The 15,311-nt window shown below is 34.1% G+C and overlaps 1 protein-coding gene across 1 annotated transcript; it reads right to left on the bottom strand.

Moving 5' to 3' along the window:
• Positions 1-272: 272 nt before the first annotated feature.
• LOC143609196 (putative LRR receptor-like serine/threonine-protein kinase At1g06840) lies at positions 273-8,645 on the bottom strand. The gene is made up of 20 exons (XM_077084022.1): positions 8,339-8,645; positions 7,977-8,127; positions 7,809-7,880; positions 7,651-7,722; positions 7,420-7,563; positions 7,250-7,321; positions 7,088-7,159; positions 6,794-6,865; positions 6,002-6,070; positions 5,845-5,913; positions 5,682-5,753; positions 5,449-5,535; positions 5,079-5,147; positions 4,184-4,689; positions 3,165-3,326; positions 2,763-3,046; positions 2,575-2,626; positions 1,706-1,956; positions 1,196-1,330; positions 273-978 (listed from the first exon to the last, which is right to left on the bottom strand). Exons 1-20 carry the CDS (start codon positions 8,415-8,417, stop codon positions 631-633), a joined length of 2,838 nt encoding a protein of 945 aa, XP_076940137.1. The 5' UTR covers positions 8,418-8,645; the 3' UTR covers positions 273-630.
• Between the last annotated feature and the right edge of the window lie 6,666 nt (positions 8,646-15,311).

The following is a 15,311-nucleotide window of genomic DNA, read 5'->3' as shown; positions in this document are numbered from 1 at the left end:
TTTGAATAAAAACTTAACAAGCGAGCTCGTGCACAATACCTTAGACGAGCCAAAGCTTGACTTGAACTCCGCATTGTAGTGTGAAATTAATACATAGAAGTCCAAATGAGTTAAAACTTAAAAATACACTAGGCTCGTTAAGGCTTAACAAGTCTAAACGATCTTCCTACAAGACTCGAGCTCAGCCCCGAAAACTAAGCGCGCTTAATTTAAGGCTCAAGCTTGACTCGGGCTCGCAAAGGCTTGTCACGTTTTCGGACTTTTTATTGATCCGATCTCGAGTAACTCTCCAGTGGCTCATCTCTATTGCATCGCTAGGTTTAAATTTCATGAAGTAGTCAGATTAAATCGTATATGTATTTTAAAAAATCCATGTGGTGCACAACACCACATCTGAAATATGATTGCATGTCTTTACAAGTCGACGCGCTAAAAGATAGATAATATTTTCATTATAAATAATTACAATACGTATCAAATTTACAATACACGGATAAAAAAAATCACAATACATACATGTGTCTCAACAAAAACATCAACCAAACACTAATTATCATGTTCATAATATACCCCTAAAACAAAACATCAACTGTAAAAATATAAACTTAGTGTATATATATATGCATGTGTTCATCTAGGTGTAATTGAGGGAACAACACCACTAACAAGATCACTGCCCGAAATATCCGATGAAACATAAGGGTTTTTCGTGGTAGAAGATGAAGAGTGATCAGAAGACACATGTTTCCCTGATTCAGTAACCATGTAATCGTTGGTTTGTGACTCGGATTCAGGCATCATGCGCCGTATGTTTTCAAGTTCCCTGGCAATCTCGGCCATTGACGGTCGTTGATCAGTGTCTTCCTGACAACATTTGAGGGCTAAAGTCACAAACTTTTCCACACATTCAGATGGATACGATCCCATTTTGTCATCAATCACCGAGAATATCATGCCTGATCGATATGCAACATTAACCTGATAAAAAGATTCAAACAAAGATGATACTATTATTTTTCATTCAAGAACTGTATTGATATTAATGATTTTAGCATTGGATTAAGTTTTCTTGATTTGACATCAAAAAGCAAAGAGTTTCATTTCATATTTATTAGGATCAAGTAGTATGGTATTGTGTCAAGATGTTGTTGACTTTGACCTTGAAAGTCAAACTATAGAAAGTTGAAGTCAATACCTCGCGAACGATGTTCTTGCCATGCGTGATAGGGTGCATCCCTGTCAAGAGTTCAAGAAAAACGACACCCAAACTATAAACGTCACTTTTGTCTGTCAGTTTATGGGTTAAGAAATACTCCGGGTCAAGGTAACCCTGCAAAATAAAATAAAATAAAATAAAATCAACCGTCACTCAAGTTGATTAACTTAACATGAGATTCTAGATTTAGGTTACTCTAAATTTAACTGCTGATTTTTTCGGTTTAATAGAAATTAGCATAGCCTTGTGGACAACAAAAGGCACACTTTGACTTTTGAAGTCAAAGCCAAAACATTATCATATTCAAATTTTATGGTTTTGCAACAAATTTATCGCCAATATTTTCATTTCTGAATAATTTTTCCACATTTAAAAAACAAAACATCAAATTTATCAAAAATATAGACATGTTTTATCTCAATTTAGAAGTTGAAGTTTTACTTCTTTTGACCTTAAAAGTCAAACAGTATTAAAACAAATGATGCTTACCGGCGTTCCCTTAACGACTGTTGACACATGGCCAGGGACAATCCCTTCCATGTCAGCAACGGGAGCAAGTCTTGAAAGTCCAAAATCAGCAACTTTTGCAATAAGTTTTGAGTCCAGTAAGATATTTGTGGCTTTAATATCTCTATGAAATATCGGTGGATCAGCTTCAGAATGTAGATACAGAATGCCCTTAGCTGAACCATATGCAATTCTTAATCTCATACCAAAACTCAATGATTCTTTATACATTCCTGTAACAAATAAACAAAATACACAAATATATTCGGCTCAGATAATGAGATTATATAAGAAATTAATACATAAAATGACACAAATGGATATAAGGAGTAGGGGTGCAAACGAGACGAGCCGATCCCGAGCTCGACCAGGCTCGAGCTTGGCTCGTTTAACTTATACGGAGCTCGAGCTTAAGCTCGGCTCGTTTTGATCTTTATTTATAAAGCTCGAGCTCGGCTCGTTTCGTAGTTTTTCAAGATCGAGCTCGGCTCGGGCTCGGCTTGTTTAATATTTATTTATTAACTTTTTATACATTTATAATTATTTCTGTGTATTTATTTACATTATAACTTTATATATAAAATAATATGTGTTATTTAGTTATTTTTTTCATAAAATTATATATATTAATTAATAATTATTAAATATATGTATATACTAATATATATATTTATAAAAATATATAAATGAGAGGCTCGTTTAGGTTCGCAAGCCGGCTCGAGCTCGATAAGTGAAGCTCGGGCTCGGGCTCGTTTATTAAACGGGCTTTCTTTTAGGCTTGAGCTCAGGCTCGGGCTCGTTTAAGCTCGGCTCGTTTGCACCCCTTATTAAGGAGGATTATTAAAACATACCTGATAAATGATCTCTGAGAGTGCCATTAGACATAAACTCATAAACCAACATCTGCATGCATAAATTCCATTATTTAGAATGTTTTTTTACATTTGTTCACATATTATTATTATAAAAGTGTGAATTTCTTGAATTTGTCACATTAATTATTTATATAAAATTCCAAAGATACTCCAGAAACTTTTACCTGCTCGCCTTCTTCATCACAAAATCCAAGTAAGGATACCAAATTTCTATGATGTAATCTAGACAATAACTCAATTTCAGTAAGAAACTCTTTTTCACCCTGTAGTGATCCCTCTTGGGCCCGTTTAATGGCGACAACTGTCCCGTCAGTAAAGACGCCTCTGTATACTTTTCCATACCCACCCTGCCCAACTTCACTAGCAACATCAAAGTTATTCGTTGCGTGTTTCATCTCTTCATAAGTGAAGCTTTTTACTCCTTCAATCTTAAGTGAAGCCCTTGAAACTACGCAAAAATGTGTACAAAATGACCGATTTAAAACTTCAAATTCATAAGAACAATACGTTTCCAACAATTAGTAACTAGAATATAATGACATAATAAAGTCCAAATGTTTACTTACCGCGGCGTCTTTTTGAAACTGCATAATATTTTTTCCGGTGCACTTTTAAGATATAAAGTGACACGCCTGCAGATAATATAACTGCTCCAAAAATAGCCCCTATCACAATGCCTGCAACTGCACCCTTGCTTATCCCAGAAGAAGAAGAGGGGTTTGGTAAAACTGCAATTAAAACAAGAATTAAAAAGATTCATAACAATTAATAAAAATAAGGAAATGATGTAGACTGACATCAAGATCATTAATTTATGTAATGATAACTATGGGCAAACGCTGTAAACGTGGCAAATTCGACCGTTTCTTTATGAATGAGTTGACTTGGGCTATGCTCGTCAAATAAAAACTTATCTAGAAGGTGAATGGGTCAAACGGGTCAAATGGGTTGAAAGTAGCCCATTGTTTATGTAATTATAACTAGCCAATCTAAATATAATAAAATGTAATAACATGGATGGTCCCGGTGGTATGATCAAAAGTTACAACTTTAATCGATGGTCCCTAGAATGGACGTTAAGTACGTTTAAAATTAAGTCTTTACCCTTATGATAAAAAAAAAGTAAAAGAAAATTTTAAAATAAATTGTAGGGCCTCACTTAGTACGTTTAAAATTACATATTTACCCTTATTATTGATTTTTAGTTTATTTTCTTAAACACAAGGGTAAAAATGTAATTTGACACATACTTAACCGGAACACTTAGCATCCATCCATTCTAGGGACCATCCATGCTACGTCCGTGCAAACAGTTGGTCCAAAACTGTAATTTTCTAAACTTGGAACTAAAGTTACAATACTACCATACCACATGGACTAACCATGTAAATACTTCTTTAATTCATCATGTTTTAAAAATGTTAGCAGGTAGAACAAACCCGCCCTGTCCTGTTTTGATCCGTTTCAACCTGAACATGTATTGACCCGTTTACCTGACCGGCCCATCTTGCCACCTCTAACGAAAAGTATCATGACTAGTATAAAAAACTGAAAATTAATAAGATTTGGATTATAGAAAACTAACATCGTATGTAAGGACCCCGCAATGTGAAATTAAGAAGCTCATACGGTCCAAATATGTCACTATCTGGAATCTTCCATTGAGTAAACATGCTTTGAATCCTAAGTAATTCACTCGCGTTAAACACACTAGAATTTGGTCCCTCAAACACAGGAAAAATCTTCAAATTCATTTTTAACCGAGGACCCTTTTCCCACTCATGAGTAGAATCAAGCTGAAACTGCCTTATTTGTAAACCACTAGTTAAATAAACCTCAAACGAGTAGAAATATGCCTGAAAATCTGAAAATCCAGGACTCTTTAACCGGTAACCGATATACAGTGGTGCAGCACAAAAGCATGGTGTAGGTGACCCGGGAGCGAGTTCATAACCATCTGGACATCCAGCTGGACAGTTATCAGTTGAGTTTGATGGGATGCTTTGTAGATGACTGACTAATGACAATGCAGATCCACAAAACGCTAACATGCTGGCATTCGGATTCAAGCATGCAGGGTTCCCTTGAAGGCTGAAAATGTAAATAAAATTATTTTCATGATTAATCTGTATAGACGGTGTTTGGATGTGCGCATAATGAGTTCATTGTTGTTTTGAGTGTTTAGCGGACTTTGATTGTTTCAGAAATTGATGTGTGAAATGACCAAAAAGGACATCTTTTGAAAACGAAGTGGTTAAAAGAAGCGGTAGTTTGATAATTTTCCTTAATCCTTTTGGCAATATGTTATTTTTGTTAAAGCTAGTATGAAACTGATTATTAGACCCCCTAAAGGATAAGTTAACTAGAAACATCGTCCGCTTATCCAAAGTTCCAAACACTGAAAGTAATCACGCACATCCGAACACACTATATAGCCAAACATAACACAAATATATTATGTGGATAAACAAATAGCAAACCTAACGTTCACATTTGCAGGGAGAGTAAGGCTGCCTGAAACGCCTGAAATATTATTATTTTCCACATCCCTGCAATACAAGAGATGATTTAAGTTTGGGGAGCAATTAGACACTTTATATCATTAATGAGCAAAAACAATTACATCATGTTTAGATGTATTAACATTTATCCGAAAGTTTAAGACGGTCATTGGCCCAAATGTTGTAGTTTACATAGAAAAGTGTGTAAAATTATAAATATAGTTAATGGTGTGAACTAGAGAGGACAATTTTTCCAATACAATACATGTGTATTGGTGTGCACCAGAACAGATGCACACACACACACACACGTATGTATATATGTATATGTGAAAGATTCAGGTCTTACACGGTAAGTTGTTGAGATGCATTTAAAGTCTTGTTTTGCCAAATATTGGATGGAACTGTGCCATTTAATGAATTGTTAAAAAGAGACCTGCAGGAGTAAATCGTTTTAGACAAGCGAGTTTATTCATGATATTGTAGACATAAATCATAAATGTTTCTCAGTTCTCTCAGAAATTGGATCTTATAAAATACACAAAATTCTCTAAGTTAAAGGAAAGATTAAAGAATCCTCACAGTCTTTGTAGATTAGGAAGTCTTGAAAAGATGGGAGGAATATTTCCGGTAAGCTGATTCCTTGAAAGATCTCTGCTCAATTTCATCACAAGAAATTGTTCATTTTATGTATAAGAAACCAAACAAAATCCAATTTAGATTATAAAAAATAAAGTGTTCTTACACTGTTGTGGTATCATTAGAAGGCCTCATGTTAGGTATGGATCCATTAAGATTGTTATTACTGAGGTCTCTGAAATGTACAATTTTCACAAAAATTGATAACGGTCACGTAGATGCCAAATATTACTCAAAATAACCAAAAACTATTGCATGCTTACATATAAGCAAGATCTGGTATATTGCTAAGATCAGGGATCGGTCCTTGCAAGGTGCAATTCCTCAAACTCCTGTAACAGTCAACTTAAAAAATTAATTACTATAATAATTAGGGGTTTGCAAGAAACCGAAAAAACTGAAAAAACCAAACCGAAACAAAAACCGACATTTTCGTTTTATGTTTTTGTAAAAATCGCACTAACGGTTTGGTTTTTGTTTTGCATATAAAAAAACCGAACCGAAACGAATTCCTAAATTTTTGTTTTTTTTTATATTTTATATTAAGTAACTTAAAAAACTTTAATAAATATGTAACTCCAAAATTTTTTATCAAATGTATGATAGTCTATTATTTTACAATTAACAACCTTATTTATGCCTAAATTCATTGTTTTTTCCAACTTTTTTTTTCGGCCTAAATTTTCAAGCACAAATGGCAAAAACGGAAAAAAACCGAACCGAAACGAAAACGAAAACCGAAACCGAACGGTTTCAAAAACTCCAAAAACCGAAGTTTTGGTTTTCGGTTTGGTTTTAGCCGAAAACCGCACCACGCACACCCCTAATAATAATCTAAATAAAATGATTTTAGAGGTTACGTGCGTAGAATGACACTTTAGCCAAATTTCAAATGTTCAACCCAATCCCCCTTGAGCTAACTTATTATTAATCTTTTTATATGACACGCAGCGTAAACAACAATGCCACCTTTGCGTTTCTTTACACCGTAACAGACTAGTATCTAGTTTCTTTAGAATCAAAGTGCAAACATGATCAAAGAAACCAAAACTTACAACTTTAATAATTTAGTCATGTTGCCGTAAGAGGGAGGTATAATTCCATCAAAGTGGTTGTTGTCAAGTTGACTGCCAATGAAATGAAAGAAATAAGTAATAATAAAACTTATATAACAAAATTAGATAAAAATAAAAATGGTACATCTAGAAGTAAGTAATGCATAATGAGTAACTTTTGTATCTCTATTTTCATGATTCTAATGAAACAAACTTCTAAATTTTTAATTTGGAAAATAAGTCAAACGACACCTTCTAAATCAACATCAAATCAGATAAAGAAAGAACGCATACAGGATTAGAAGTGATGGAAGCTGACTGAGCTCCGGAGGAAGAGTGCCTGATAAATTGTTATTATCAAGCAGCCTGCAACATACGCCATGTCAGCAAATACCAGACAGGTCAGACTTCAGAGTGAAGTCAACATTTAAAAAAAAAGTCAAGCCATAAACTTACATGTGAACAAGCAATGGCAATCTAGAAATCTCGGAAGGAATTGGCCCACTAAGCGAATTATTATTCATATGACTGTCCAAAATTTTTACAAAAACAACAAATCCAGATAAGTGACCTTGACCATCATAAAGTCAAACTTGAATTATAAAATAATGAAACAAAATCCATACAAATGCTTTGTCTTGTTCAAGTTTGCAAATGACTTTGGTATCGGTCCAGATATGAAGTTTTGATCAATTTGTATACGGTCCAGAATAGGGAGGAAACCAATCTCTTCTGGTAATGAACCTGTTAACTGATTTCCATTTAACAACCTGAATGCATATTTAACACTAATATTATCATCTAAATGAAGATATATCATACACGTAAATGACCTTTAAAAAAACGAATCAACTTACAAAAGTTGCAAATTTATAAGTTGGCCTACTTCTCTTGGTATGCTCCCGGTTATTTTGTTCCACATAAAATCCCTTTAAGATAATATTATACGCGCATGAGCAAATATTCAAAAAAGTAATTGTTTTACGAAACGGTGAACGTTAGGAATTTGGCTTACAATATTTCCATATAAGCTAACTGGCCTAGCGCTGGAGATAAGGTTCCTGAAAGATTCAAATTCAATAGCTGCCTGCAAAATTCATACACAAAATTCTTTTATACATAAAACACAAACCGAACCGATTCATTCAAAAGTAAACGAGTCCAAATCGCAAGCAACACTTACAGTTCCCGGACATGAAGAAAACTGTCATTAAGGGTTGTGTTGAAGCATAAGACTCCGGTCCAATTCGATGCACACGGATCTCCACGTCTCCAATTATTGAGATTGTTATCTTCATCAACTAAGCTTTGCCGAATTTGTCGCAGTGCTGTCACTGCATATCAATAGACAAAAGTATCATATATTCATAACTATTTGATTCTTGAATCATAAATAAATAATAAAATCAATATTTCTCTTATTCATGGTTAAAAGATAACATCTTTACATAAATTTTTCCAAGTACATCAAAACAGATCATAAAAAAAAAAAAAAAAAAGTGATTGTTATTATTATTAATATTATTATAATTATAATAAACTAACCTTCTGTAGGATGAGTAGATTGACAATCAACAGCAACAAGCAACAAACTAATAACCCACAAAAACCATAACTTTGACATCTGTATAAAGTTAAGTGGACACCAATTATCCCCAAAAGGTAACAGCTTGTACTTTGTTGTAGTTAACCAGATATCCCAAAAAGACAACAATTAAATCCCAAAAGTTGAATAATATTCTCAGTTTCAAAGGGGAAAAAAAGGTACTGATTCATTGAGGCATTTTATCAAACAGGTTGCGTGCATAGAGCTTTATGGACCGGATTAAAAAACTATTCTGGTTGCAGTGTGTGTTCATAAGGGTCCGCGTGTAATTATTATTGGTTGACAATTAAGAGGGTGGTTGAGGTTGAATACTTCAGTAAAAATTGATAGGTTAGAAGATTAGATGATGATATTTGAAGAGGTAAACAAGATACAAATAATAATGATAAAAAGTTATTGAAATGGTAAACTGATGCAGATGAAGTTGATGACGACTGCAAGTTTTGAAAATTATTGAATTTATAATTTATAAATAAAGAGGGTGAAAGGTGTGTTTTCGCTGTCGGAGATCATAGTATGGTGTGTTCGCCAACGTTGACTTTTGTGTGTCTTTGACTATGTTTGTAGTTGTTTGTTTGGTGGGACCCAGTGACATTGAAGAAGAAGATTAAGAAGGCGGCTATGTTATCTATTAGGATTTGACACGTGGACCAATTATGTTTTTTAGATGGTTTCATGAATAGCCAATGTATTTTGTGAAAGTACAAATTGGACCTCGGAATGAGCTAACCGAATGGATAGCCGAACCACAACCGACATATCGGAACCGAAGTATAACCGATAACTGATTTAGCGGTTTCGGTTATAACTATGTGTACATTAACCAAATCGAATTGATGCTATTTTTTTGTGTGTGTTTTAATATTACGAGTTAAACCATGTAAGTTCAAAAAAATGGAAAGCAAAGACGAATCAAATGACGGTGAGTCATGGTCCATCAAAAATTCTTTAGGTCACATTTTGAAAACAAGTGTTTTACTCAAGTGACTATAAACATTCAGCAACACGAATCCAATGATGGTGAGTTTAAAATCCAACGAGAACAACTAAGATAAAGGAAAAGAAACATTCTAGGTTTTTGCGTTTTCAAGTTTCTATGAGTTGGTAACTCTAACCACAAAGGATTTGGTCTGCAAAAGATCTCAATCACTTACAAAAAATACTTTAGGTCAGTTTTTTGAAAACAAGTGTTGTAAGTAACAGAAAGGAACTAATGAGTAATGGGCAGTGGTGATGTTTCGACGAGTGGTAACGGACTCGCAGAAGATGATCATTCATGAGCGCATATAGATTAATTCTTCAATTAAGAAGGATTGAAGAAAGACAAGTTACGATTTTTAATGGTCAATGTTAGAATAAAATCGATTGTGATTTTCACTGGTGAGTTAAGATAACGTGCTCGTGGGGGTAATAGAGGGATATGTCATGACTAGATTAAAAGATTAAAAATCTTTAGTTTCAATCAAGGATGACAAAATCCTAACACTCATGAATTTACGGATTTGTGTTATTTTAGATGTAACATTTTCAAAACATGTTTTATTTTAATATAACTCACTGTTTAAATTTACGGTAAAACATCTATTACATTTTTTATAAGTTACTAAGCAAATATTACAAAGATGTGCAATAGCCTGTTGTATTATGAAAATTTTTCAGAAGTAGTGCTTCCAATAAAAGTATTTTCAAAAGTGGTGGGATTTTTCAGGTATTTTCAAAAATGGTAAAACCGTGGTTTAAAACCACGGTTTGTCTTTTTTTCCTTAGGTGTGTCAGTTAACTTTTAAGAAAATAAGAAAGTAAGAATAAAATAATACAAACTGTGGTTTGAAACCACGGATTGCACCTAAAATATAACTTAATACTGTTGTCCGTGAGCGAGGTGTTTTGATGTTCAAGCCGTGGTTTGAAACCACGGTTTGATGCTTTTTATTATTTTTTTTTGGCAAGTACAAAATATATTCATATGCATGTTTTTGTTTTTTAATCAACCCGTGGTTCAAGACCACGGTTTGATATGTTTTTGACCACTTTAAATAATAATATATCTAGATGCATGCTTTTGTACTTGTCAAAAAATAATAATTAGAAACAACAAACCGTGGTTTCAAACCACGGCTTGAACATCAAAACCATCTCAAAAATAATAAGTGGTATTAGGTTATATTTTGTGTTTAATCCATGGTTTGAAACAGGAGTTTGTGTTATTTTATTCTTACTATACTGTTTTCTGAAAACTCACCTGACACGTATGTGAATAAAAAAAACAAACCGTGGTTTGAAACCACGGTTATACCATTTGTGAAAAACCTTAAAAAACCCCACCATTTTTGAAACAACATTTTTATACACACTATTTTTGAAAAAATTTTGTTGTATTATAGCTTTGGTTCAAATTTATAGTCTTCTTAACTAGAAAGTTGTAGAAAATGTATCAAACGGACTTTGATTGAACTCAAAGTAACGCCGTTAGAACCATCTAATCGAACTCTACGATATTAAATTTTAAGTTCTCGCTTTTCAATTTCTAGTCTTCGGATTTTAGAAGTTTGTTCAAATCATTGTGTCTTTTGTTAATTTTGATTGTGTGATGTAGAAGCGTTGTGTTATATATAGGACTATATTGTGTTAAATTACTCAGTATCGTGTTATATTTTATTCGATATTGTATTATATTTTACGATCTATTACGTCTTTATAGCTTTTAAATTTTAGATGTAGGAAGACTTTACCTTAATATTATATGTTTCTTACATCGAATACTAACTTAAAAATCATTAAATGTAACATTAAAGAAACAAACCATTAACCACTTTCGTGTTTGCCAATCTAATATCTATCACCATCTCATCATTAAGGCTGAGGGGTGTGGGGCTTCAACGGGGGCACTAGAGCCCCTCCGCTCGCGCCCCCAGGCGCTAACACCACACCACCGGGGCGCTAACCGGGGCGCTAGCGCGGAAAAACATGCAGGCGCAAGCTGGTTAGCGGGAGAAGAGAGAGAAAAGCACGGGATTTGATGGTTTTTTGACCGTTGGGAGCCGACCAAACCCAAAAAAAAAATATTTTTCCTATATAATTATACCCCATTAAAGCCCCCATTAAAGCCCCCCATACCAAGGCCAGGGGCTCCAACGGGGGCTCCAACACCCCCCTTATCCAATTTCTCTCTCTGCCACACGTCATAATATTATTGGTTGGAGCCCCCGTTAAAGCCCCCATTAAAGCCCCCCACACCCCTCAGCCTAAGATGGAGATGTTTTTGGGCCACCACAAATGAGATATTTTGATAAACTTCCACTTGTATCCAAGTGTCAAATCAGAGGGTAAAAATTGCAAACTTACGAAACCAGAACGGAAGATTGTTTCATGACAATATTTTATTCGATCAAGGAAAACCAATAACAAAGGGTGACCCATGCGTCTACGATCGCAGATAGTATTTGATAGCCCAAGCTCATCATCTTTTATTTATAGGAAAATCCCTTCATCTAAAGACTCACTAAGGCAAACCTAGGTGAAATCGGATTCAAATTCAAAACCTTCGGTTTGCGGCCAAAATCTTCAGTTTTTCTTCCATGTGGTAAGCATCTCCATATTAATGATGACATCTCCATAAATGTCCAAATTGTTAATAGTGTGTATCTTGTAATCTAGAATAAATTGGATGCCAAGTACAAACGTGAAAACGTTATTATAAAAAACAATACACCAACTTTTGCAACTTTAGGTACATGTTATAAGAAAAAAAAATCAATGTATGTATTTATTGTTTATAATAAAGTTAGTCAACATTAAGTTTAACATATAAAAATTGCTAAATAAGGAAAAATGACAAAAAAGAGAGCATAACCCAATTTTGTTTCAATAAAATTCATACACTTCTCTAGAGTGTAGGTATTTTAAAATTACTAACAGAGTGTTTGGGTGGCTTTTATATATGTTTTTTTATTTATTTGATTTTTGAAAAGAAAAAATCACTGCTTAAAAGCTTTATTTTGAAGCTTTGATGAGCTTTACTAAATACCTTTTGGTTTTCAACAAACAAATAGTAAATAAGCATGTTTTAAAATCTCATCCAAACAACCCCTAAGATTATGGGTTGTTATTGAATTCATCCTCTAAATTCATCTAATAATGTTGTGTCAAGCAGTGTTGGCTGAACACTCGTTGATGCCACCTGAGCCTGTTGTGGTTTAGACGAACGGTGACTTAACCGATTTTTCTAATTTTTTTAATATAATATAAGCCTAGTCCTAAAGTTCACTTCATGCCACCTAAGCCGGCTTGCGGCCACTCGCTTGCGGAGTTGCGAGTGCAGTCGCGGCGACGTGTTGTAGTGTGCGCAGCCTACGTGGCTTGCGCCAGCCGCTCGCGTGCCATAACACATGGCCTTACAACATTATAGAAAAATCAATCTTTTATATTCATATAAACAAATATACATAATTTTTGTAGAGGAGTTATATCCTTGGTTACCAAGAAATCAATCTTTTATGTCTCTCTCATGTTCAAACCTAAAAAAATACGTATATCAGATTTCTAATGTAAATTAGACTAAAAAGTAATATTTGTCGTTTAACAAAATTAAAAGTAGCAATAGAGCAATAATGGATTAATGGTTGTCTACTAGAGTGCAAGGTATGGTTAACATTGCTACCTCCCAAAGGGCTCTGTTAGTAGTTTGTTTATCATGACGAACACGACTTAATAATGTCTGTTTAATTTTAACCAAAAAAATGAGCATGTGTCTTAACAGAATAATAAAACGTACAAGGGCACATAAACACATTTTTTTTTCTTGTTTGTGTGCTCGCCAAGAAACAAATTTTTTCGTGTATGTTTATGTTCATTCTTCAATATGCTACACAACATAAACAAACACAAACAAAATAAAATAAAGCAAATGGAAATAAAATACTTTACGTTTAGAATCTGTTATTGTTTTTTTATCCCTTACGTCAATATCTAAAACCTAAACGCTAAATATCAATATCCAAGAAAATCAATATCTTAAAATAAACAAGTTGGTGATTTAATAGACAAAGTCAAATTAACATCGTTATCCAACAATCTTGGAAGAAATACAAGCTCAAGTTCTTAGATCATCAATCCATCACCCATGTTTCATCCTTTAATGACACCATACTATCATTGGAGTGCGTTCACTCGCTTCAAATTGTTTTTCTATAATAGTATTTGAAGCTATCCACAATACCAGAGCGAGCTTTTCAAAAACGGAATGTCAACCATCCATACTGATATTGATGCTCCGACCCTAACTTATTCAAGATCATCGTCAATGAGGAAAACCACGACTGTTGGAGCCCCTTAAATCAGGTTTCAAACTTAAGATTAGAAGATCTCAAACATTAATCATCAATCCCATATATTAAACCAGAAGACAAATTGCACTAAGTTCAAATTGTTGATTCGAGATAAATGAACTTGATAAGTCTAGATATTGATCATCACTATTGAAAATGGATCACGACAAGATACAATATGCATATGCAGTTTACAATAATAAATAAAATATTAGATGTTGCTACGTAGCTCGAGGTACCTAACCCTTTTGATATAGTTTGTCAACTTGTATATACGTAGCAACATCTATAAATGGATATAGTTTGTCAACTTGTACTACATATGTGGGAGGACAAAACTTGGAATGATTTATAATGAATATGGCTTCTTGTAAATTAATTAACACTCGTATAGCGTGGGCAATGTCAATTTGATTGTGTACTTTACATCATCGCTTAAGGGTCGTTTTTGAAATTTTGATTTAGCCACTCATATACATTTACATGTGAATTAAATCTTATTTTTATTAAACATTAAAACCAGTTTTTATTTGACCACTTAGATACATTAAAATGTATAAATTGGATGTGGCTTAATGGTAGAGCACTCACTTTACTAGTGAGAAGTAGGGGGGGTTCAAACCTCACTACCACCAATTTATATGGGAGATATGAAGGATGACCCTGGCTTGCCAGGGTTTGAGTCCTGATCTCACCCGGTTTTACCGGCTCCTCGTTGTCGTGCCATTTGGCGGGCGTGGGGGTCGGGTTTTATCCGGTGAATCCTTCAACAGGTGGACCGCTAGGGGCTCCATCCGTCCGGACTAGTGGCCGGCTCGGGCTACCTTTAGCCATTGGGAGCCGCTCAACTAATTTGTGTCATGTTAATTTAAGAGTGTGCCTTGTAAGTTGTAATTCATCTTCGTCTCAGATCCAACATTGGGTCATCCAATGACCAAACTATTTTACTCATTGCCGATAATAATTCAACAACAGTGAAAGTTATGAGTGTTATTATCAAACTAAACTATTGAATTATAATCTGCTTATTCAATCATAAATTTTGAGGTGAAGGATTTTAAAATCCAAACTCAAACCGTACACATTGACTGATAATAATTCAACGAACGTGAAGTTATGGGTGTTATCAGTCAAATTACCAGCAGATTATTATCGGCCAACTAATCATAGTTTGACTTATTAAAATCTAACATGACAAAAGTTTACTGTTATAATTCTTTCAAAAATTATTTGGGCTCCCTATGAATCAACGTAACATGGAAAATGGGCCAATATCTAAGTCCTAGTATACCAAACTACCAACTACCTACATTGATTTTGGGCTGGTCCATAACTACGTTTCCAAATACCAATATCTGATTTTGAATCATTGTTGCATGATTGCATGATTATGATACAATCCAAAAAATATAGAGAACTAAAATGAAGTATAACTGACTTGTTGTACTAGGAGGGAATGGTGGGTACGTATCTGGTTAGAACTTAGAACAAGGTTGGGCTAATATGGGTTTTTTTAGCAAAATGAGCGGGTCAAAATGGGCATTCTAAGAAATATCATTTTGGTTCGATCAAAAAGGGCTCTAAC

This window comes from Bidens hawaiensis, unplaced genomic scaffold (assembly GCF_021521415.1).
Source record: "Bidens hawaiensis isolate Kalapana, Puna unplaced genomic scaffold, B.hawaiensis_p1.1 tig00419509_1, whole genome shotgun sequence".
NCBI lineage: Eukaryota > Viridiplantae > Streptophyta > Magnoliopsida > Asterales > Asteraceae > Bidens > Bidens hawaiensis.
Note: the sequence above shows the minus strand (reverse complement) of the source record. Positions and strands in the feature narration are given on the sequence as shown.

Bases quoted from the DNA above. Each gene is read 5' to 3' on its own strand.
- LOC143609196 (XM_077084022.1), bottom strand. From the start codon at position 8,417: ATGTCAAAGTTATGGTTTTTGTGGGTTATTAGTTTGTTGCTTGTTGCT. The intron at 6,866-7,087 runs GTATGCGTTCTT...TTTCATTGGCAG, and splicing joins CTTCCATCACTTCTAATCCT to TCAACTTGACAACAACCACT. The intron at 1,331-1,705 runs GTAAGCATCATT...TTTATTTTGCAG, and splicing joins CAGTCGTTAAGGGAACGCCG to GGTTACCTTGACCCGGAGTA.